Below are 25,086 nucleotides of genomic sequence, written 5' to 3'. Positions count from 1 at the left end.
TACACATTCAAGCACAGGTCAATGTTTCCAAATGCAAGTGCCTCAGATTCATGCTCATTTTTTTAGATCAAGATGGTTTCTTTATTATATACAACCACAGCCACTGGAATAAGACAAATAATAAATAGTAGGTGACACTATGCCTTCACTGCTGACACTGGGTAAGATTGGTTTTCATGTCCATTACTAGCAAAATAAAACAACAACTTTTGTGGTGCCTTTATTTCAACTAGATGGACTCTTCTCCCTCTTCCTAACCCCAAAATACTGACTTGATAACAGATTAGGAGGGGAATTATGGGTATGCTTTTAAGCTCTCTCCATTCCCTAGTCAAAAACTACCCAAATTACAATGGGGAAAGAGGGAGGGGGAATTCTTGTATGAAACACCTTGGTGTCTCAGAATAAATGCGCTACAAGCATATTAGTATTTGACGTCAACTTCAAAGGCTTTTTATTCTCATTCTAAATACAAGAACAACTGGATTTAGTACCTGTTTTGTTCTCCATCTCCTCAAATGTCTAATGATATAATTTAATATTATTCCCTTTGATGTCAGTCTTGTATTAACTTCTACTTGAGGCAATTAGCTTCAGGAGAGTACAAACGGTTCGATTCTGTCTTTCACTCTGTGCAAGTCAAATGCATAAAGGGATCAAATGCATAAAGAGAAGACTCTAAAAGCTCAGAGAAATCACTGCTGTAGCTCTAGCTCAGGCCTACATCACCACGCTGCTGAAGCTTTACAGCACCACATCTTTAATCCAGATTTGCCCTCTGTGACACTCCATTATAAACATGATTGGATTTCCCTTTTTAGACAACCTCTAACCCTTAGACAATTCCTAACTTCCAAGAAGTCCTCCTTAAAATTCTAGCCCTAATTCTGATCAGCTGGACTTGCACTGAGCAATAGAAGCTAGTTTTGCTGAGACAGAACTAGCCTGAGACAGAATTCCCTCTGGAATTACAAGCAGAGAGTTAACCAGATAGAAACGAGCAAAAAATGGGAAAGCCAGAAAATGAAAAAGCAAGCCCTCCCTCAGCTCAGTTCCAGGTTACCCTGATCCCTGCTGAGCACAGTCTCTGAAGCCCCAGTCTCCCAGGGACTGGCTGCCTCACAGACTGTGACACATTTCTAAAAGGGAAAACACCTCACAGACACCAATGGTGTTGCATTTAACTGTGATTCTCCCCAGTAGATCCCAGCCTTCTTTGGTGCCGACCAGGCTATCTTTAATAGTACCAATGGGATGGTAGGAATAAGTTTTTGCATCTTCAGCAGCAGGCAAACATTTCCAGTGCCACAGTAGGCACAGCCATGACCTTGAACCTTCAGGAATCTAGAAGCTTTGATATTCACTCCTGTGAAAAAAAACCCCAAAGCTAAACATCATACAATCTCCAGATGCATTTTAAAGAACTATACCTGGATGGTTCTTCAGGTTTACAGTTAAGTATCCTTTCAGATAACAAAATGGCCTGATCCAGACTCTGGGTTCAGTCAAGGTGCAATCATCCAGTTCAGACTTAACCAGGTGCAATCAGGTATGTGTGGGAAGAGACAAGCCTCATACAGAGCACATATTACCTCTGCTGAAGCCAAAAGGTAGAGTGAAGCACTCCTTACACGTAGAGCAAGGTCCCCAGGAAGGAATACGGCCACAGGCAACAAAACCCACATTTGAGATCTACTTTAAAGAGCTGTGAATGCCAACACAGCTCTTGTGCTTTGTAAAGCACTGCATGCTGAGTTCCTGGGCAACAGGGAAAGTGGCTGTCGAGACCCTCATCATACCAGCTGGAGTGTCCTGGGTCAGACAGACTCTTACAGAGCATAGAGAAGCCTCCAACTTCTCCCCAGCAGCTGAGGATGGCCATACAAAGAAAATTTTCAAATGAGCAAAGTGGAAAGGAGAGAGCAAGAGATCCAGAGAGCCTTAAACACTGCAGACAGAGTGGGAGGCTACTGAAAATAGAAGGGAACAGACATGCAGCTGGGTCACAAGGACAAAAGAAAGGCAGGTTTCCCCAGACACAGCCCCAGAAGGGGGCTAGGTAAAGTTTCTTGCAACATACAAAGCTGCTAAGAATTTCAGACTTCAGAAGAAAAAAAAAAAAAAAGGAAAAAAGCAAGAAAATCTGTGCTGAGGTGCTGAAACTGCTGGTACAGAGAAATTATTCTCAGATTAAATTAAAATAAAATAAAGGCTGTCTCACCCTACTGATCTGCATTTTCCCTGTTTCAAGAATTACCTTGTCCTGCTTTGGATTATACTAAACCCCAGCTTTCAATATTCAAAGCTCTCCTAGTGTTTTCAATAAACTTACTTTAAAGAAGGCAGCACAAACAAGATGCTTCCTCCTCTACAGGCTTTCACCAAAGGCAGACATTGTCAATAGTGCAGAAATCCACAAGCTGTTGCTGCTGATGTTCTCCATGTGGGTTAGGGTCTGCCAAGCTGTTTTCACACTCCTAACAGTTTCTCCTCAAACCTACATTTTTCGTGTGTAGAAACTCCCAGCTGCAGAAGATTTCTCTGCAGTTGTTATCATTTTGGGATATATTTATTTTTTTAAAATGTCCTCTGCTTACTGCCCTCTTTTCACCATTATGGTACTTCATTTTAAAAATATTTAGTTGAACTGATTTACCAAGTAGAGAGGGAATGGATTCCACCCCCCTCCCAAGTCTTAGTATGAGAACCTCCCAGTCAAAGCTACAGACTAATCAGCATACCCAAAACGAAACAAAGATAATGAGGAAGTTGAACATATAAACAAACACAAATCCTACAGGATTAAGAGGTCCAGAAATCAAAGACCATATTTCAAAAAGCCTTTTCTTTCTAGCTCAAGATACATTTTTCCCCATCTCTTCAATTCACATGTAAAAACACATTCCTACTCTCTTCACTTTCCTTCATTTCCAAAGAATGCACAGGCCTGAGCAACCATCAGACATTAGTCAGAGGACTAAGATTGTGCCAGTCAGAGGAGACAGCTATTTGAATGCAATGGTTCACAGTGGGTGTAAAAGCAGCCTCTACTTGGGTCCTAAAGGCTACTCAACTAAAGTTTTCAACTTATTCCACCCGCAGCAGGTCAGCTAAACTGATCAGATCATCAGTTTTATATACTGCCCAAAGGAGCTAAAAAAAACAACCTCAAAAGGCAGAAAAAAAACCCAACCCCGAGCAGGTGTATTGTAACTACTACAAATTCAGGAGCAATAGGACACCAATTTATGTTCTGGTCACAACTAGAAGATAGGTCTTAAAACTTAAGGAACGGGATTTAAATATTCCATCACCATCATTTTTATTTTCTGTTCAAATATAAGAGGAACAGGAATTTATTTTCTCCCTTTGCCTGTGCAAGCAGTGAATTAAAGGCTAGTTTAAAAAGTGACCAAATACAGCAGACAGGGAATGTCTCGATAGTTGGTTTGGTTAAAAGCATATAAAGATTCTGGGCTTTGCTGCAAATACCACACCCTTATTATTATGTCTGACACCCTTCTGTCACCCTTTCTTTGTGTCTGACAGCCTCACATGTACCGTCCAATCTTAATCTTCCCCACGTTTTCTCTGGCAAAAAACAGTGTCACTGCTCCAGTGGAGTGAAGTAGTCCCAGCAGGATAGGAGGTGGTCTTGGATCTCCACTAGCCAAGACCAATTCTGCACAGGGCTGGGCAAAACCAAAACTGAGTCCTAAATCAGGACAGACAATGAAGTGGTACCCAAAGAAGAAACTGGAAATCAGGGAGAATTTCCCTCTTCCCAGCAGCAAGTGGGTTTCTGAAGCTCTTCCTTTGTGGCACAAGCCATTTAATGGGATCTGACTTGGCACTTGTTCCACACCTTTCAAGCACAGCTGTAGCTACATTACTGCAAGTATTATTTGCACCTCAGCAATACCACTAGAGAGAGAGCAAAATATTTGCCTTGAACCATGCATTTAGATAAGATCGAGTTTATACAAGTTTCAGACTTACAATTTAGCACCTCATTCAACATTTGCATCAGGGCTTCTGTTACTACCAGCCACCTACACTGCAGTCCTGCATCCTCTACAGTTTTCAAGTGGATACAATTTGTACCAAAGACATAATACACGGTACAGCTGCAAACTGCATAATGTTTTCATCATTAAGTGTCACTTGTTTTCACATCTCAATTTGCATGCAACAGCCTGGAATGAACCTTTGGTAGCATCAAGGGATCTCAATTAAAGAGGAACAATTTAGTTTAGCTAATCAACTCTATTGTCCCAGCAAGCAAAAAGCTGAGCCACATGTACTGGTCTGGAAGGGAATGACCAGTAGCACAAGTTAGACCTTAAGATCCTGAAGAACCAGTAGACAGAAGTTTTTTGTCATGAGGCAGTGCAGAGAGTGGAAGACAGGATCCCACAGCAAGCAACTGCTACCTCAACAATTTTTCTTTTGCTTACAGATGATTCACCAGCAAAGTTGGAGCCAATAAGCATAAGTGGCAATGGATGCCATTGTTTGAGACTGAGGAGTGAATTTCAAATATAGAAGTATAAAATGCAGATGGAATTTCTTATGATTTGTGGATGTGGGGGGTTAGGAATCATAAGAAATCTGTGGGGAAGATCTTAGTGGTTACGGCTGTGTTTCAGTTTCATTGGAGTTTCTGACCCATAATGTGGCATGCTTCATATAATGATAGATTGTGAATACTTTGGTGGATGGGGCGGCTTGACAACACTGGGAGAGAATTCTGACATGGAACAGGAGTAGCTTGTAGGGAAGAACCTGTGTATACACAGGTGAAAAGGAGTTTTAGGTATTGCTGACTTTTTTTTAAGGATTATCTCATGGTGGATTATATTCTTTGTTCCAAAGCTAAGAAGTATTTGACCATAGTACGTCTGTCCTGAGTGACCCATTCCATTTCTTGGGCTCTTATGAGCACATCACTCTGTTTACTAATTTGTCCCACATCCCCGTGTTGTTCTTTGTAAACTTTTTCACAGCACCAGGGATAGAAAAACCTCATCAGCAGAAAAGGTACTGATTAATGCACAAAACAGCAATAAAATAAAAAAAGCATCTGTTTAACTCTGTCTAAATTATTAGTTGAAGCTAAGGATTGCTATATTAAAATAATAATCACAGAAGTACATAAAAGGAAAGGATTTGTAAAGATAAACATTACCTCTAACCTTCAATAACTCAAGAATTGATTTGCAACCAAAAAAAAAAACCAACCAAACAAAAAACCCACAAACTTTATTCAACCCAACTTACCTCAATTTGAAAGAGTTCCCCAGCACCTTCACAGTCATTGGATGTAATTATGGGAGTATGAATATGCACATAGCCATTATCCTGGAAGAGACAGAACACTAAAGTTAACTAGCTAAAGATATCAAACTGTCCAGGACCAAGAATCCGAATGGGAACGATTTCAGAAGTGGAAAAATATGTACAGCGATTGAAAGGACTTTATGATGCAGACTTTACAGTTATTATGTATATACACATTGTATGTTTCCTCAGAATTCGTATCTCCCGGGCATGTCCAGGCTTGTTCACTTCCCTGTTTCCCTGTTGATTGGCTGGAGAAGCTGCAGAGAGGAGACAGCCCCCGTTCGCCCTTTCCTTCCTCGGTTCCTCCTATGCTTCTCCCCCTTTTGCCTGTGTCCCTATCCTAATTTGTTCCCCGCTTGTCTGTCTCATGCTCTGCCCCAGGTTCTGGCCCTTTCCCCTCCTGACCTGATAAAAAATCACGTGCACGCTTCAGTAAAGCATTCTACCTGCACCCTACCTTGACTCCTGAACCCGTGCTGTGCCACGGCCCCATCCCTCCTTTCGGACCGTGGCATCAAACGTCAACCTCAAGGATGACATCAGCCAGCACACATCATAACTTAGCTATTAGCCCCCAACCAGGAAAATACATGTAGTCTTTGAGGCAGCTTCTGCCTTACAAGGACAGATGACTAACTAAACGCTAGCGTGATTTTCAAATCAATGTTTACTACCTGTGCATTTTCCTCCAGGTTCCATAACCAAACGAGAGTTGTGTCATTACTATGTTTCTTTTGCAATAGCCCATCTCCACACTATTCTCCTTTCTTATCACCTCCCCCAGTATTTTTATATTTTTGGGCAGTTTCAATCGAATTCACCCCTATGCCATCAACACTTGGTTTCTTCCAGCTTTTTGGAAGACACTCCACTAAGAGAAGTGATCAAGTGTGTTGGGTGACAAAAATTAAACACTGGGTGGGAGAGACACCTTAAAAACACCCAGCCACCATTAAAATGTCAGTCCCACCTTGCATCTTCTGAGATACTGAAGTCAAACTGATTTTAAGAGACAGAGTATACCCTGACTTGGTTATGTTCTAGGTACCTACAGAATTATACATTCACGTAGTAGTTCATAGATACAGGAACGACCTCCAAAACCAGAAAGGTTGAACAAAGAAGGAGCTCCTATTCTCTGGATTTCTCCGCAGAGCAGCCACAGGCTTTGGAAACAGTTGCAACCCAACATTCAGTGGATGGATATATCAAGCAGACCTCAGACAAGCACATGCAGCATGTGCATTTTGCATAGAGGCAAAACTAGGAACCGAACTCTATTAACCATTACCTTTCTAACTTAGTCTCACCATGGAGGTCACTGATGGAACACTGAAATCATATCTATCTGTGTCCAAGCAAAAAGAACTTGGAATTATCTAATTTCAGGTGTGAACAAAGGATTTGTTTTCTCTTGCATCACTGCAATATCTAGCACAAAGGGAACCCCTTTAATATCAGGGTGTGCCAGCATTACCATGATACAGGCAATGATGTAACAGAACCCACTGTCTATTACACAAAATATTCATAAAAATAGTTAAGAAAACAAATGTTTCTAAAAGCTTGTCTTCACAGTTTTAACAGAATAATACAAATCAACCAGTCACATGAGAGGTCCTGGTCCTTATCACCAGCTAGTTAAAAGGCTAGGAAGACTGGAGCAGTATTTTCTGCCCACTCTGAGAATCAAACTACAATTAATTTGGACCAAAGAGTTCGTATGGACATGCAATGCATTTTGTGGAAGTACAATAACCAAGTAGGAGCAAAGTCCCTGCAGTCACCTCTAGGCTACTTTGGTTAAAGGTGCAATGACTTTGGCTTGCCAAGTGCCTGGCAGGAGCACCTCACTGAGATACAGTTACTGCACAGAAGGAAGTTTTGGGGCCAGAACTACTTGCTTTACTTGGAGAAGGTCTACCAAGGTCCAGTCTACCAATACAAAATCCAGGTCTCTGACAGTTCCCTGCATATTCAGAGACCTGCTGGTCACGTGGCCTCCCAACTTTACATGAGATTTTGGAAAATTGCCTAAATTCCTCATACAGTGGTAGCAGTTGCTGTAAAGAAGCACATTTCACACAAAAGACCCCCTACATGCCTTGGAAAGGAATGCAAACCGCACAGATCTGAGAGAATCACATAAAACCTCTTGGACAGTTCCCCTTACAAAAGCTTCTAAAATACCTCTGGCCACATTATTGGCTCTGACAAACCTGGAAGTTAATGTGCAAAGTGGAAGTTGCCATTCACATTGCAACTATCTTACTGTGCCTAGGAACATAGTTCCTATGCCACATGGACCACAGTATTCAGAAGATTTAAAGATGACATTTTAGCTTTCAACATCCAAACCAAAGGCACCTGACATTAGACATTCATTCCTGCAAATGAATAGGCTAAAAAAAAAGAAGTTTTTAAAGTTAGAGTCTTGAGTGTGTATTCAAAATGGTCCACTTATTTTCTTCCACCATTAAGCTCCTTATAGCTTTGCAAAGTGAAAATACTCCAATTGTACTTTCTAGTTATGGTATATTCTGATACTGACAAGTTGGAAATTGCAATATTCTTGGGATGATGCAGGTGACAATTTTAGAAGACTTCCTCCCATTCCTTCTATCAGAAATGAAGCAAACACAAACATTTCTGGTGCTAGGGAGTTCTGACATAAGCATTTGCAAAATATCCAGTCTGGGACCAAATATTCCTTATCCTTTTAGAAATAATTTTAATGAAGCTGCTGCTGCTAAATTGATGATAATTTTTGATTCTAATTTTTAAAACAGGTCTGTTCTTGAGCATTTTAAACAGGAAGGTATGCCAGAGCCTGAGCAGGAGTTGATTTGGAAAAACAAAGCTCGAATAAGATGTTTTCTGTACCTCAGCTGCCTTGTGTGTCCAGGTTTGGAAGCACGAACCGTTGTAGGCATTGCCATCTAGTGGTTCGACACTAGCACAGACTGATTCCCAAGAGTTGGCTTCTGCTTTAGCAGCAGGCACAGTCCTGAAACCAGCAGCTTTACCTGACATGAGACTTCTATTAGGCTTTTAAAAAAAAATCAAACCAAACCCCACAAAAGTCGTCCAAATACCATGCAATTCCAAACAGATAACTCCTAGAGCAAGCAAGCTGCCTTTGCCACTGCAGGTGACAAAGACCAGCACACTTGGAACCAGAAATTCAATTTCAACAATTCTACCCTGTTCCTTGGGTCACATTAATTACTACTTGTGAATTTTGTAACCAGAATGCTCTGAATAGGATTCTCCTCAAACTAAAGACAGTTTATCTAAACTAAAACGTTTATTTCTATGAACAATTAACGTTTATTTCAATGAATGGCTCAGGTGTGCCTGGAGAACTTGCTACCTTTATTTACTCACACAAGGAATCACATGGTCTCTGTTGTGACATCTGGCATCAGAGTTAATTCACTGCCTGCCCTGTCTGCACAAAGCCTGTACTATGCCCTCAGTTTAAGGGTGACACATTCAGAAAACTCGCACGGCTCCCACTCATCAGTTTGAAATGCATAAAACAGGAGTCTCCTAATCTCAGCTAACAGCACTCACACAGACTTGTATTGCAGAAATAGAAAGAACTGAGAATAAAAAGAAGCTCTGAGTCAGTTTGTCTGTGTTCCCTTATCACAGATTTTTCCATGTGGAAGGAGGCTTCTGTCCAAGGACCGTAAGGTCACTGCTGAAGATGGGTTAAACAACTCCATATCATCTTGTGTTCCACAGACCACACAATTGCAGCAATTACACTGTAACTTAGAAAAAGGGATAAAATAACAGGAAATAGGTGACAAGACACTGACAAGGGCACAGATGTGCTAACCTGATCACAAGCAACAACCAAGGTCCAGCCAGGCTCAGGCCTGGAAAGAAAACCACCATGTCCAAAATCCATACCCTGTAGTCAAGATGTCATGCTCCTTCCCTCCTAACCTGCACCTGTGAAGCCAGCCTGGGGGAGTATTTTACACAGAAGGCTCAGTACAGAAGGGACTACCTGGAAGAAGGAGTGGATGGCTGCAGTGGCTTCACTGCGGATTCTCAGGAGGGAGCCCAGGGTGTTGTTCCTGCATCGCAGGTGAGGGAACTGTCGGACATACTCCAGCGGGTGCCTCTCCTTCATTTTCAGGGGAAATGACTGAAAACAACAAGGAAACAAAAATAAGAGAATAAGAATTTGGGAGTCAATACAGTTTTATTGCTATTCAGGGAATGGCATCTCTGCCTACTAAAACTCAATCATCATTACAGAGCAGAGAAGAACTTGATGCTTTTGCCTACCTTTTCTGGTTATTTTGTGGATTTTGTAATGCTTACGGCAGAGCAAGAGCCATGAACACAAGAGAAGGTATGAGTACTCTGAAATGTTCCACTTTTGGATGTTGAGCCCCACTGAAACCCAGCTGTTCATCACCTCACTGCTGCAACAGCAACCTGTGCCTGTGGCAGATGCAGTTCTTCCACCTGCACAACCTGGAGCATCTTGCCAGTCCCACTGTTTCTCCAATTCATATCCCGGTCAGACTTACCAGGTACACCACCTGGAACAGGTAAGTGCTTCAGGGTGGGACAAATGCAAACTCTAAGGTGCCAGCATGTGCACCCATTTCCACGAAGAAACAGCTGTGCCCCAGAGAAGAGCTCTCATGGTGGTCCCATATTTCTCCTTTGATGTACCCTATAGACACCACTGACAAATCAAAGCCTGCAGGGCGACTCAGACTTACAGAAAATACAGTTTGAAGCATGCTTTACTGAATGCTTGGACCTTTAAAAATTGATTTCCAGCAGTCCTACCACTCCTGCTGCAGCAACATACCCAAATATCACAAGGTCCCACCACACGGATGGTTTCGGCTTGCAGCTCCATGTTTTGCTTCCTATGAGGACTTTTGACCAGCTTCCCTTGCACTTCCACTGCACTTCCAAAAGTCAGGTCTCTAAGAAATGGAGAGAAAACAACAGCTTAACTAAGTGCTGATAGAAAGTCGACTACATTCAGAAGAGAGATTCCTGTAATTTAGCTGGATCACTTGAGATCACAAGGGATGCTGTAGCCATACAGCTTACCTGATGAAATGAAAAATTATTAAATGCATAGCTGGGAATGTGAATAGATTCACAACAATATAAAACAATTTAGGACAAGGTAGGAGTGTTGGACAAGTAAGGGGAAAAGAGGCAGGCTTTTATCTGAAGGGGTTCTTGGTGGAGATAAACCAGGCCTATAGAAGAAAAATTTAAAAAATCTTTAATACATTAAGTTACACACAGAAGGTTCCTGGATCTTCCCAAAACTCCCAACCCTAGTCCAATGAACAACTGAGAGTTATAAACAAAATTAAGCTGTAAAACAAGTGTATTATTTTATTATACTAGATCAGACATGCCTATCCAGGGAGCATCCCTACCAAGCCTGCCTTGAAAAGTTATTATAGGAAGATCAACAGCACCCTCCAAAACCCAGGGGACAGTTACCCCCAGCTACCTTGTGTGATTTCCAAGCAATTCCAACAGCAGTCAAGAATGTCTACACTATTAAGAAAATTAGGCCCAAATTAATCTCACAGGATTAATCAACTGAACCACAAGGCCTCAGCTAAGAGGAGATAGAGTAGTATGACACTCTCCATTCTAAAAATACATCCAGAGACCCCAAACTGCAGCAGTGCCTTTCCTGTGGTCAGGTGCCAGCTGGTGGCAAGTCCTGGGCACAGGAAAGGAGGTCCGAGCACACCCTTCCAAGCACCGCTCAAAATGTATTTCTCCAGTTATTTCAAATGGACCAACCTATTTTCCAGGTTGGGATTAGCAACCACCTGGAGGTGTTCCAGAGAACTTCCATCGTTTATGTGCAGGAACAAAACTTCCTTCTGGGATCGGACAGAACGGACCCAGCCCTAGAGATAAAAGAGATTTGTTATTTGTTGGCATGGACACAGTGTAGTCATGCTCTTCTTCCAGCTAAATTGGACATGCCACTTCAAGCCTATTTTAGCTTCTTATTGAAATCAGTGTCTCTTTAGGGTCAAAAAAAAAAAAAGGGTAAAAAAAGTCAGTGTCAGTTTTTCTTCTGACTTCAAAGCAGAGAGAAAAAAAATCCTTAGGCAGAGACACCCTCCTGAGCATGGAAAGGAATAACTAAGATGCACCTGCGTCTTTGGGGAGCTGAGAATACAGAAAGCAAGAAGGTGTTCTGGAGATGAAGAGCATCTTAGTGAAGTACATGTTCTTATTAGTGGTGTCCCTTCCAAACACTTCTTACTGAAAAAGGAGAGACTGGTAATGCACGCTTCTTCATGATAACACATTCAAGACTGTTTTGATGCATTTTATTATCCAATTTTGTTGCTGTATCACCTGTAGAAAAGTTCCAACTGAAATATATTCACTAGTTGTTTACATGTCCTAAACTGCTGGACTGCTAAAACTGATGCAGCCAATAGATTCATATGAAAGACTACAGAATGCAAAACAAAAATAAAAATTAATGCCTTGGATGTTTCTCCCTACATCTCAAAATCAAGACTGCTACACTGTCCCCATGAAAAAAAAAAATATTAAGAAAAAATTTAGAAGCATCTTGTCCAGTGTCACTGAAAGAATTAAAATAATAATACAAAAGTTCTCTGTAACAGCAAAACAGTAGAACTAGCCATGTACATCTCAGGCTAATGTCTTAACTTGAGTTTTTTAATGAGAGATAAATTTTAATTTCTTTTTAAGGGAAACACTAAGTCAATACTAGGGCACCAAGCAATAATAAAAGCATCCAAAATAACTTCCTTAGTTGCTCCCCAACTTGCAAGGGTTGAGACAAAGCTGCCCTTAAAAGCACAACTACCTGCTGGGGACCTTGCAGCTCATCTTATAGCAGTACTGTAGAGAACAACTGAAAACAGTGCTGATTAAACAACCAAACTGCCTCTTTTCCAACCAGTTTTGTCTTTTGCTTATCTGGAAGGTCCCAGGTAGTCTCAATGACTTTAAACCAATGTGAATCCATCTACTTCTGTTGTCTAGACAGCAAACTTCAAGAACTAAACAGCACCAGAAGTAAAGCGTTCTTAAAACTACAGCATGACTACTAATACAGGCAAAGCATTACATAGGCTTGTAGAACAGGTAGAGGACATATAAGACATATGGCATATAAGAACTATGAAGATTTTAAAGCCATGAACCTAGTGATTCAGACAGGGTAAACCACCCAAAAGATCTAATGCCAGAAACAAGATCACCTGGGCTATATTTGTATGGCTAAAGCAACAGGTGTTTAAAAGGTATTCCATACAATAACATGCCTGAACCTCTTGTGCTTATCCTCTGTATTCCAGTAAATCCCCAGAACACACCATGTTCATTACAGCTGATGCATGTTTAATGTATAATGGTAGATGTTTTTCTTAGTTTCCTTCCTCATAAGTGCTCCTTAACAAAACACACAAAACCCTTGAACAAAGAAACGTTCTCAAGAGCTTTTTTTCCCCACCTCATCAAGCTGTTCTGGGTTTTGTTAAGTAAGAAGAGGAGTCTTGCACCCTGGAATAGGAAATAAGAACATACCCACAGGCTTGCATTGGAGCAGCAGAGGCTGTGGTACAAAAGTTTTGACCACTTCACACCTTACCAGAATCAACATGCAGTAAAAGTGACAATCCTGACTCAGACTGGACTGCACATTCCAACAACCTGGCCATAATGAGGCTGGATTTAAGCCAGACCAGTTCCCTAACCCAGTTTAATACAAAAAACCTCCACATTTTGCAGCACAGGGGAAGAGTAAAAAAGAAGCAAGGGCCTGTAGGGACAGGGAAGGTGGAGGAAAGGCAGTATTGCCAATTTTAGCATCAATTTATTCCAGCTTGCATTATTCATAAAACTACAGCTGAAAAGAACCTACACTGGATGAGCTTCTTCCTACCCTATTAAACTTCATCTATGCGTGTGTAGAAATACCATCGTGCTACAAACAGGTTTTTGGGTCAGCAGAATCACAGAAAGCCTTGGGCTGAAAGAGACCTTAAAGATCATCTAGTTCCAAGCCCCCTGCCATAAGCAGGGACACTTTCCATGAGACCGTGTTGCTCCAAGCCCCATCCAACCTGGCCTTGGACATTTCCAGGGATGGGGCATCCACATATTCTCTGGGCAACCTGTGCCAGTGCCTCATTACCCTCAAGGTATAGATCTTCTTTCTCATAAATATAAATCTACTCTCTTTTAGTTTTGTTTAAAACTGTTACCAAGTACCCCAGTCTTCTTCAGATTCATTCAGAAATACTGACAACTACACAGTTCTGGCCACAGGCCTTGCACTAAAACAGGTATGTGTGCAACCACTGCTCTGCCAGTTGGGAACACCAGAAATCTGGGGAACACACTCTTTCCCTATGTTAAGGGAAAGAGCTCCATTGCTAAAAAGTCCATTTATCCCAGTCTACCTTGGTTCACAACAGGAGCCAGACACGAACAGCAGTGAAAGCTATCGATGACTCTGCTTACATTGCTATAAACCTACAGGTATGTGGCACAAAGATGTGGTACAAGACAGAAAAAAAACTTTGAAAACAACAGTACAATGGTTTGCTCTCCCAAACGGAACAGGCGATAAAGCCAATACTGTAGAGAGCACTTTTCGGTACAATCCATCACAGAGACCACCTCTCCCTGCCCCTACCAAGTAACTCCAAAGCTTTGACAACAGCAAACTGAGTACACAAACCGAAAGATCGCACAGCGAGGCCCCGCACACCGCGAAGGCGATCCGGGAGCTCAGCAAAACGCCCTGCAGAGCTCCCAGCTCTTCCTCCCTGAGGCACCACTACAGGCCCTCTCCCCTCCGCTCAGGCTCTGGACCGGGACATTTCCAGGCACACTGGGACACACACCTGCACTCTGACCGCGTCCACCGCCTCCCGTGTCCCCAGCGCTTCGCGTACACGCAGCCGCACCGCCCGCGGCAGGGAGGAGCAGCGCCGGAGGGCCCGCCACCCGCCCTGGGCCCGGGCCCCCAGCATGGCGAGGCCTGGTGGACCCGCTCCCCCCGGACCCTCGGCCTGAGCCTGAGCCCGATCCCGATCCCGCGCCCGCACGGGCCCACGTGAGCCGGCGCCCCGCCCACCGTCTCACGTGACATCCCCCGCCATCTCACGTGACCTCTCCGCCTACCCAATGGCCGCTCGGATTGCCCCCAGTGAGCCAATCAGAACGGGAGAGCCCACCCAGCCCGCCTCTTCCACCGCCCGGGCGCAAGCGCCTCTGGGAAATGTAGTTCCTGGCTTGGGATCTCGGTGCCAAGCGAGTCACGGGGGGCTGAGATTCTGTGCTGGCCACGGGAGGGATCCCATGTTGGGAGACAAGGGATCTCCGTGGCGGGGATGAGGGGACCTCCTCGGCTGCAGCGCGGTCTAGCCCATGAGCCGCTCTCTTCCCCTCCCGGGCTCCTCTCAGGCAGCATGAGCCCTCCGTGCTTGTCCTGACGAAGGAGGCAGGGTTCGGCACTGCTCTGCAAGCCTCGCTGAGGAATCAGATCTTCCTCCTGTCCCTTTTTCAGGCTTGTGCCCCTCTGCCTATGCAGGTCCCCTGAGTAGCAGCTGAGGAGCAGCCGCCAGGGCGAGTGTCTCCAGCCCTGCAGAGAATGACTTAGGAATACCGGTGGGCTAAAATCTGAACGTGCCGTGGCAATGTGCACTTCCAGCCGGGAAAGCCAACTGTAACCTGGATTGCATCAAAAGCAGCGTGGCCCGCAGGTCGAGGGAGGTGATTCTGCCCGTCTGCTCTGCTCTGGTGAGACCCCACCTAAAGACCTGCGTGAGAGACAGGGACCTGTTTGAGCGAGTCTAGAGAAGGGCCACAAAGAGCCTCAGAGGGCTGGAACACCTCTGCTGTGGATACAGGCTGAGAGAGTTGGGATTGTTCACGATGGAGAAGAAAAGGCTCCAGGGACACTTTATTGGAGCCTTTCCATAGTTAAAGGGGGTTTATAAGAAAGACTGAGAGAGTCCCATACTAATGCCAAGATGAGGGACAATGGCTTTAAAATGTAAGAGTGTAGATTTAGATTGCGCATAAGGAAGAAATTCTTCCCTGTAAGAGTGGTGAGACACTGGCACAAATTCCCCATCCCTGGAAGTGTCCAAAGCCAGGTTAGATGAGGCTTGAAGAAACATAGTCTCATGGAAGGCAGCAGCTGTATATTTCTACTGTGCTTGTGGTCAGAAGTTGTCTCATTCCTGTGCACCGATCTTTGGAGCACTGTGGGTTAAACAAGAGACAGCAGCAATGAGATGCCTCAGGGCCAGGGGGTGCTGGGAGGCGGCTTTGGTTGTGACACTGCTTGCAGGAAGATGAATCCCTGCTTCGCTGCAATGTCTCAGGTAAGGAAAGAATTGCTAGCCAGAGACTCATTTAAAAGAAACGAGCTGGGCTCATGGGAAAGAGAGAGGAAAGCTTTGTAGATGTTTGGGTTTGACTTTTCCCTGTGATGCTTTTTATCTGTTCATTAAAGTCTTGTCCTCAAAGTCCCTTGTGCTGCTTGCCAGGACCTTCCTTCACCTCTGCCTTTGCTCCTAGTAAGCCAGTGTCCCCACCCATGGCTCTCAGTCTTGACCTGAGCTCCAAGTGCCTTGAAAGGCCATCCTGAGGAATTAGAGCTGCAGAGCAGGGGCACGGACATAATCAGGTGGATGAGAAAGACATTGAGAAGAAGGATAGGAGGCCTCAGGGAGGGGTGCAGGGGGGGTAGGTAGAGGGAGGGATAGAAGCCCATCCTCAGCCAACAAGGGCAGCTTGTCCAATATCTGCCCTCTGTGCCACTGAATGGAATCATGCAGACTGCCTGGACACACACAGGTTGCTGCCTCAGTGCTGGATGGAAACACAGGGATATTCATATCTTGGTACGCCTGAGTGAGCAAAATTAGTTGAATGCGAATCACCATCCCCTCCTGTAAGGGCCAGCATTGAGCTTTGCTGTGTGTTGGTACACTGCTGTGATGTGGTTTCTTAAAGAATCACAATGCAGGAAGGAGCTGGTGCTGCAGTGTCAGGCAGAGATACAGGATGTAAACTGGTAGGAAATTAAGGCTCTATCGTTCAGGAAACTCCTGGCTTAATGTGAGAATTAAGCTTGTATGTAATGACTGTTCAGCACATGTGTTCTCTGTGCCTGGCCACAGATGGTGCGTTTATTACTGTTCTCAGCTGTAGGTTTTGCCTCGTGTTCTGTCTTACTGTCCAGAATACTTTTTTCTGGTGTTATTTGACTCGTAAAACCCTCTCCAGGCAAGATAAATAATTAATTTAGGGAAGAACTGAGGGTAACACCAATGACAGTGTCTAAAGACACCAGGAAAGGGATAAGGTCCTTCCCCTCAGATCCATCTGCTCCAGGGCCAGCTTGTGAGTATTTGAAGGGAAGGGCGTAACACAGGAAAGTCTGGCCTCAGATTTTTTTGGTCTGGATTTGAACTTTTCCCATCCAGCTGAATATCCTTTTTTCTAAAGTCCAAATGGTATCCCTGGAGAGGGCAAGAATCTGGTCCATCAATCCCCAAAAGAAAATGACAATGAAGCACTAGCAGAGTGCAAAGGTGACAGTCTCTCAGATGGGCTTTATGCCCTAGGAGCTCAGCTGTACATCAGCTGCTGCTCCATACACCCTGGTCTGCTCCATGCTCCCTTTTCCTGAGCATTTCCCCATTTCCTCCCATTTCCCATTCCTGGGGCCATTGCTGTTGAAACTTATTCACATTGTTGTGAGTTCTTCCAGGCTTCTGGACTGCAGGACAGTGTTCATGTGCTGGGAGATACAGTCTCCAGCATGTTTTTTTAAGATGGCAGGGAGATGGACAGGGATTACTGTGTTCCCAGAGCTCCCCAGGAAACACCACTTTGTACTCAACAGAGCTGATGTTGCGTTAAGAATATAGAACTTTGTCAGAATACAAACCCCCTTGCTTTCCAGCTGGTCCTTAGAGGTCATAGGGGCTGGTTGCTGCTGAGCTTGATTTTTGATTTTCACCAATTCAGCACAATAAGTCTGGTCACATTCCTAGATGCTCCAGTAGTGTGGGTCACACTGTTAGTCTGGTCTCATTTGCAATCAGAGATTCACCAGTAGTGTGATTTACCATTTCAACACTCTAAGTCTGATTGAGTTCAATAAGAACTTTCACAAACACAGATTCACCCACAGAGCAGTTTGTTGGAGCAACATTGCTATGTACAAGTGTTCCTGGGTATACTTTGATGCAGTTGGTCTTACAAAAGGCACGACTCTGCTTTGGGGAGGGGAGAGAAGCAAGCCCGTCGACTTGTCTGTGGGGTGGTTATACTCTGATCCTCCACCAGATTTCCGATGCCAGTTTATACTTTTGGGAGAAGTGGAGGTGAGATAAATCTTCTGTTGCTGCCATAGTAAGTGGTGGTGGGGCAGCCATTTTATATGTAAATAAGGGATATCAACAGTAACAAAGAGAGAGATTACAAAGGCTGCGAGTCTTGTGCAAGGGTGGAACAGAACCCTGATACTGTAGCATTAGTCTCTCTTTCACCTGACTGATAGCAGTGACGAGTGTTGTGCAGCCTCCGCTGATAACCTGCCACCTCCTCAGCCATCATGCCCAATCCCTTAGCCACAGGTCTCATGACATAGCTCATGGAAATCCCTTCACCACATATGGCATAATCTCATGGTTGTAGGTCTCATTTCCTATAGCTGCCCATCTTCTTTTCACTGCTGAATGCTGTCTTCACTGGCCAGCAGTTTGGCAACATCAGTACCATGATGATGGGATGATCCCAGATCTCAGGTTGTTTGAGTAGGTCCATATGGGTCCATGCAGAGCTGGAGCTAACTCGTAACACTGTTCCCTCTCTGTATGTAAACTGTGTGTTTTGGAGATGTTTCTGGCATTAGCAAAGATATGGAGTTGTCTGAATGTAGAGTTTGTTTCTTTCAGTGCAGAGCAGAGCCCTTCTAAAAGCTCTCCAGAGAGCACTGGTGCTCTCTGTGGATCAGATCAGTTTTAGCAGGGAAGCAGGACACTGGCTGTCAGGGTGTCTGCAGGGAGGGAGGTTTAAAGGATGGTGAGAAATAATGGTTCTTCTGTACTCCTAGCTGGGTTTAGGTGATGTGAAATGTCCCTAACAGATGTTTCTGATAGAAGTACAGTTCACCTTCTTAGATGGTGCTTCACTGAGGGAAGAAAGAAAGAGGATTAAAGGTGAATGTGGCTGGGAGATGTGTAATGTGAGGTCATGTTGAAGGCAGTGCATCTGGAACTAAGGATGCATTGACAAATGGTTTGAAGGAGAAATCTGTATGATATCCATAGGTCCTGTTGCTAGGAATGATTCCTGAGGAGAATTGGCCGGAACTCTTCATCTCTCTCTTTTTCAGTTAAACGCAAAGTGAAAATTTCTCCCATGGAAACAGAGCTGTGGGGCTACCCCAGCTAGCTGTTTGTTCTGCAACAAGGTTTTATCCTTCTGAAACAATGATCAAGTGGTTCAAAAATGAGCAGGAGGAGATGGACAAAGTTGCGTAGGAGGATCGGCTCCTGAAAGGAGATTAGTCTTTCCAGATCCTGATCATTTTGAATGTCCTGCCTAAGCAAGAGGATATCTATGCATGCCAGGTGGATCATGTCAGCCTGCCAGTGCCCATCACCATGACCCAGGGTAAGTGACTGGAAATGGGGAGATAAAAAAGTGTTGATGAGAACTGCTTCTAGCTCTATGAGGACAGCAAGAAACAGGAAGAGATGTTTTTTGGGGGAAGCAATCTCTATGCCCAGGCCTTTACTGTCTGGACTGCTCTTCCAACAGAAACATGCTCTGGATCTGCTGTGAGCCAAAATTTGGCTGGAACAGTGGTCTTTGTGCTGGTCTTAGGCTTCGTTGTGGTGGTACTTGTCATCTATCAGAAGAAAAAAAAGTGAATTATTCGTGAGCTAAGAAGAAACCTGTTCTTAAAGGGGCTGCAGAGAAATGTTTTAAAGCCTGTAATGTTTCACTAGAATTTAGATTTACCATGACAATTTCCTTGGGTTCCCAGCATTCGAGTGGGTTTCATATGGTCTAATCCAATATTGGCAGAAGCCAGTGATAGCTTTTAATTATTTTAACTGATGTTAGATTGGGCTTTCAGTGATGAGAAGTCATTTTAGAACTATCATCAGCTGCTGAAAGGTCAGCCCAGCTCTCTAAGATATAGTCCTCGGCTATGGTCATGGTTTCTTGTGAGTATCAAATTAGCTACTTCATTCCCAAATGTCTCCACATTGCTTTGATACGGACATATTTTGTAGACTGTAGAAGCAAATACATTCATACTTATTTTTTAAAGGATTAAATACCTTTCCTTTGAAACTGCACAGAGGGAAAAAGAGAGACGTTATCTTCCAGAAAGCTACATTCTTGTTCTCAGAATTTGGGTTTGCTGAGTAACAGCATCTTATCCCAGCCTTTGCTTTCTGCTTTCTAATAATTTATGGTTATTAGAATTACAAATAAGTACTGGGTAAGTCGTTGTTTGGTGATATCTTTCCTGGTGCAATGAGGAATATCCCTCAGCTTAATCCTGTACTATTATATTTTTCCTAAGCAAATTCCCTTAAGCAAGCCACAGCCAAAGTAGCCCTTTGGCCCTTTTAATTCTCAGCCTATGGATTTAAGTCTCTAGCACCAGGAGAACCTGAATTCCTTGGCCACCAATACAGCTGTTAATAACTAGGGAAGAAAAGGCTTGATGCTAAAAATGCTGAAACCCCCTTCCTTAGACCCAAACATCAGTTTTCCAATGTACCATGATGAGAATGGCATACAGATTTGACTTCATAGGAATGAGTTTTCCAGGCTATTCAGAGCCTGAGCTTGTTGGTTTTTAAGAGCCCCTCATTTTCCAGGTGATAAATGCTTTGGGTAGATCTCCAAGGTGATCTCAGAAACTGGATTCCTCTGCCATGAATAAATCCTCTACCAAAACAGCCTCTGGCAGTGCTGCTATGGGCTCTCTGAAGGTCAGCTGACCCCATAGGTCTTAGTAGCTGTCTGTGGTGGGTTAGCATGGGATGTTGGGGTGGAAATCACAGGAAAATTATTCAGGCAGGTGAACATGGGAGATTCTCCTAACAGGAGCCTAGAGTAGCTTTTCCCGTCCTTTAGTCTAACCGGCATGGTGACTGGCAATGCTCCAAAGCCTGTGTGAGAAGTTCCTGCTCTTTTTTTCCTGCAAGTCTGCCACGGTTGTCTGCTGCAGCCACAGAGGAAGTTGGCATGGAAAGGAAGATGCTGCTGGGTGACTAAGTCCACAGCAAACCTCTGAATCTGTTTGGGTCTCTCAGAGTTAAGAGGAGCTGTTACTCACTGCTTTTTTTCCCCAACATTATTCCCTTTCCTCCTACTGTTGCCCACATTGGCAGGGTACTGCCTTGTCCCCCCTCAGAAGAACTATGAATTTGCAAATTGGCAGACTTGCAAATTTAAGGGTAGTCTCAGAGACTGATGCTGGGCCATTGAGTCTTGGATGGCCTCTACTCCTGCATTAAGCAGCAGGATGGAAAGCTAGAGCTTTCCAGCCCTGTACCTACCTGGAGAGAGAAGAGGGGAGTAAATAATAGCATTTCTAAGGAATGTTTTGTACTTTGAGCAATTTATCTAAGGGTCTGAAAGGATTTAATAACTGAGAGCTAATTAAAGGTACTAATTAACCTGATGTTTAATCCCGGCTCTTCATTAGCTTTCTGTGCCGCTGAAGCAGAGACATAGTCCCATATATCATGACATCCAGCCACTTTGCTTAATTGTGATTCCTCTGCACATGGTGCAGGTACTCGGCCACTAAGGTGATGAGAGAAACACGAAAGCCCATGTACAGGAGAAAATTAAAGGGGCGAAGCCAGCCCTGTGTGACTAACAACCTTGAGATTATTTCCATGAAGAAGATATTGACAGCCTAATTTCTTTCCCCTCCCTATTATCACTAGTTTGTTCTCATTGATGCCACTGTTTTGCCAAGGGGAGTGGGAACAATCTGCTTCTGGGCACATGATGACAAAATGGCCATGTTATTCCTTGGTCCCATCCTTGTCACCATGTGTCCAAGCTGTTCTGCTACAACTGGGACAAGGAGGCTGCTCACTTTCTCTTCTCATCATATTTCCCCAGGGACTTGCCTTTCCGTGATGGTTTATGCTGGTGCTACTGGTACTATTTTTGTGTACAACCCACAGAGCCAGCTCTCAGATCTCCATGAGCTGTTTCCTCAGTGCCACAGGAGAAGGGACATCTGAAGTGACTGCCCAGACCTAGCTTAATCTGGCAGTAGATCAGAAGCGATGTGATTTTCCTGCTTCCAGGGCTAAATAATTCCTCCTGGTTCTGGAATGGTTCTGTGGGGGACCCTGGGGCAGGCTAGTGGATGTGGTGGTCCCGGGAGAATGTGTGCTCCATAGGAGAAACAGAGACAGAGGACTCAGAAGATTGAAAATCCTCATATTCATGAGAGCCATCATCCCAAGACACACTCCTCGTGGATGCAGTATTTAGTGGGGGACATCTGAAATCCTTTCATTACTTCTTCTCACAGCTGGCCTAAAAACTATGTCTTGGAAGATACCATGAACCCCAGGCTGCCCAGTCGAGGGCAGAGTAATTACCCCAACAGCACTGTTTAAACCAGCAGCTTGAGTTTGTTCTCAGCTGTAACTCTGTCTCCACACTGTTTGTTTATTACTGCTCATATAAACATGGGATGGAGGTGAGCTTCTTTCAGGCTCATGACCTCAGCTTGGAGTCACAACTCCTTCTTTAGGAGCTACTCATTTAAATGTGGCTGGAAATGAGCCTGTGTGAGCACAGGGTCATTAAATTAGCTGAGGAAACAGGCTGCAGTGGGGGAATGCAGCAGACACCTTCTTTGGAAATCACATGGGAAAGCCAGGCATGGGGATGTCTTAGGGGAATGAATCAGACCTGCCAGGATATGAAGAGAGGTGGGAGATGACCCACTGGGGGCTTTTTTTCTGAACTGAACAAACAAACGATTTTATGAAACCAACAATCCCCTGGTGTCTCCTTGCACAGCCCTATGCAGCCAGTGGAGGAAATTGGTAACTGTACCCAGCAAGCCTGTTTTTAATTAACAAATAATTATCTACAAATTGCTGTAATTATTGCCTTGGATTCCAGAGGACGAGAATGTTAGTGCGAGATGAGCACAGTTTCCTTGCGAGTGAAATATTTTCCCTGCCTTATCTACAGTGCCCTGCTGCTGTGAGGTTTGGGGACTCAGCAGCATTTTCCTTTGGAGAAAGTGATAAAACAGCTCAGGCTGCCTGGAGCGGGAAGCACGGTGGAAAAAGGACCAGAGGAAGGGCAGTTTCTTACATTTATCGGGTTGTCTGCCCTCATGCTGGAGTGGCTTGGGGGATGCCAATTAAGACATAAACCTCATCAATGAGTGCCAGGAGGAGGGTGCTTGCACATCCACGAGCTGGCAGAGCAAAATGAGCATTCTGATTAGCGATCTTTCAGTGAGGAGAGGATAAATCTAGCTTTGGAAAAAGGTAGTTAGTGTTAATTCAGATCAAATGGAAAGCATAGAGTTTCCCTGAGCCTTCAGCACTGAGGGATGCTGGTCTGGAGAGAGTGCGTCACTGGCCATGACCTTCTGGATTGCATTTCGGAGGGAGAGCACATAGAGTTCTTGCACCTCTTTTTCTTCTGCCAAAAGGAAGAAAAAGAAATTTGGATCTACTGCAAAACCTCGTGGTGGATACATATGCAACAACTACCTTTTCATGATTACAAAGAGTCTCCCCCACGGTAGCCTAAGTACTAACATACAGAGATGTTTATTGTCCTGCAGGGCTTATACCCTTTCAACAGGTCTAAGAGGAAAATCCACTCCAGTTTGCAAGACTGAAGGCACTGGAAAACTGCAAGTACATCCTGGGCTAAATGGGCACAACCTGCTGAAAAGTTCATGAACCCAGGCTTCAGCCCTGCTTGTTGTGTTTAATCTCTGAATCCTGATGCTTCCCAGGAAACTATGACTTTTCTTCCGTCACTTCTAATCAAATCCCCTAAATGATGCCTCTCACTGCCAGGGTTTCCATGACAGCCTCTGCTTCAAGCGAATGGAGTGTTTTTTATTAGTCATCCATGGCATATTTACCTGAGGTGAGCTGCCTGTACCACATGCTGCTGTGAAATGTTGCCTTTGTTTACCGTGTACTACGTCTTTCCACTTCTCCATGCAGATATCGAACATTTTGGGCTGGGGGGCCCTGCAGCACCTTCTAAGGTGATGTGCATTGCCTACTCTTTCAGCATCCCTTTGACTGTAAGAAAACACCTTCTTAGCAAAGAGATGTTGTGCCTCCTTGCTGTGGAGGACTGTAAAGAATAGGGCAAGCTGAGACCTCGGCCCTGCCCTCATCTTGCTTTTGCCAGTAGTACAGCCTAAAAGCCCTTAGTCCTGCTCAGAAATATCCCACTTTGCCTGTAAATACATAGATGGAAGCTGATTTTCTGCTACTTTATGGGGTAGCACAAGGAATTTGTTTGGATGCATGAACCTGTGTCTCTGCTGAAGCTCAGTGTAGTCTCCAGCATTGTCCAGTCTCAAGGAGCTTCATGTTCTTCAGACTCCCTGAGGTTTAAGCTCCCAGCATGAGCTTATCCTTTCTGAGCTCACACTGGGACCTCATCTGGCTCAGAATGGCATTTCTCAATCATTTCAGGGCTTGTTGTTGAGCTTTGCTTGCTGATGGTGTGAGTGAAAAGTTACCCGCTGTGAAAGCCGGGTCTTTGCCCCTAGTGTGGTGCCCTAGAAGCTGGGACCTTGTTGAGCATCCGTAATGCTCCTGCCTTGTTCAAGGCATGGCTGTGGCTCAAATATGTGACTCTAACAGGAAAACAAAGAAAAAAAGACTGTGTTTTGACATTAGGATAAAAAAGTGCCTTTTTTTTTTTTTAAATACCTATCCCTCTCCCATGCACTGTGGCCTTTAAATAGATGTTTTCTGATAAATGGAAATAGTTCATGGACAAAGAAGCTGTCATGAGGAATGATTGATGGTGCTTTATATTTTATTTTCAAGACTTCAAAGGAAATCTCTGAAATATTCTTTGGCAGGTCTGTGAACCTAATGGAGTGATTCACAGAGATACAGAAGGAACTGCAGGCTTGTTACCAGCAGAGCAGGACAGCATTGGTTGCATTTCATACCCACTTTTGCAACACAGCTGGAGAATATTGTGAGGGAAAGGCAAACTAAGGCAAATTTCAGATTCAGTTACTTTAGCCCTGCTGACAAGAGAAAAACTAAGATTTTCTAAGCACTGTACATCCATAATATTTTAAAAGGGGAGAGAGGAAACCAGCCCTTTGTTGGCAAAACACAGGTTTTTTTTCAAATTGGAGTGTCTGCAGGCTGCTGTGCCCAGCATCACTGTGGTGTTCTATACCACCAAACTTTAATGCCTTTGGAGAGTTCCCATGGGAAGCCAGTATCCTGTTGTTCTACTAGGCTACACTGGTGAAACAACTTGTCCTAAATCACAAAAAAAGTTAAGGTCACACATGGGATTTAAACTCTGACCTTCTGATGTCTCCTTCTGTGTGTATGCATCATCAGCTCTTGTTTTCCTCGTGCCTCATTTCACTCCAGGTAGTTTCTCCTGCTTTCAACCTATCCCAGCTGCCAA

General features: G+C 44.1%; 1 protein-coding gene across 2 annotated transcripts in view; it reads right to left on the bottom strand.

Moving 5' to 3' along the window:
• NARS2 (asparaginyl-tRNA synthetase 2, mitochondrial) overlaps window positions 1-14,399 on the bottom strand; it is a 52,286-nt gene extending 37,887 nt beyond the window's left edge. For both annotated transcript variants that reach the window (XM_027665645.1, XM_027665724.1), the window contains exons 1-5: window positions 14,259-14,399; window positions 11,158-11,267; window positions 10,187-10,307; window positions 9,365-9,505; window positions 5,281-5,361 (exon numbers count right to left, since the gene is read on the bottom strand). In XM_027665645.1, the coding sequence (XP_027521446.1) occupies window positions 5,281-5,361; window positions 9,365-9,505; window positions 10,187-10,307; window positions 11,158-11,267; window positions 14,259-14,387 (582 nt within the window). In that variant the 5' untranslated portion in view covers window positions 14,388-14,399. The remainder of the gene's footprint in view (window positions 1-5,280; window positions 5,362-9,364; window positions 9,506-10,186; window positions 10,308-11,157; window positions 11,268-14,258) is intronic.
• Between the last annotated feature and the right edge of the window lie 10,687 nt (window positions 14,400-25,086).

The sequence above is a fragment of the Corapipo altera genome, unplaced genomic scaffold, assembly GCF_003945725.1.
Source record: "Corapipo altera isolate COAL_440 unplaced genomic scaffold, ASM394572v1 0, whole genome shotgun sequence".
NCBI classification, from domain to species: domain Eukaryota; kingdom Metazoa; phylum Chordata; class Aves; order Passeriformes; family Pipridae; genus Corapipo; species Corapipo altera.
This window is presented reverse-complemented; position numbering and strand designations above follow the sequence as displayed.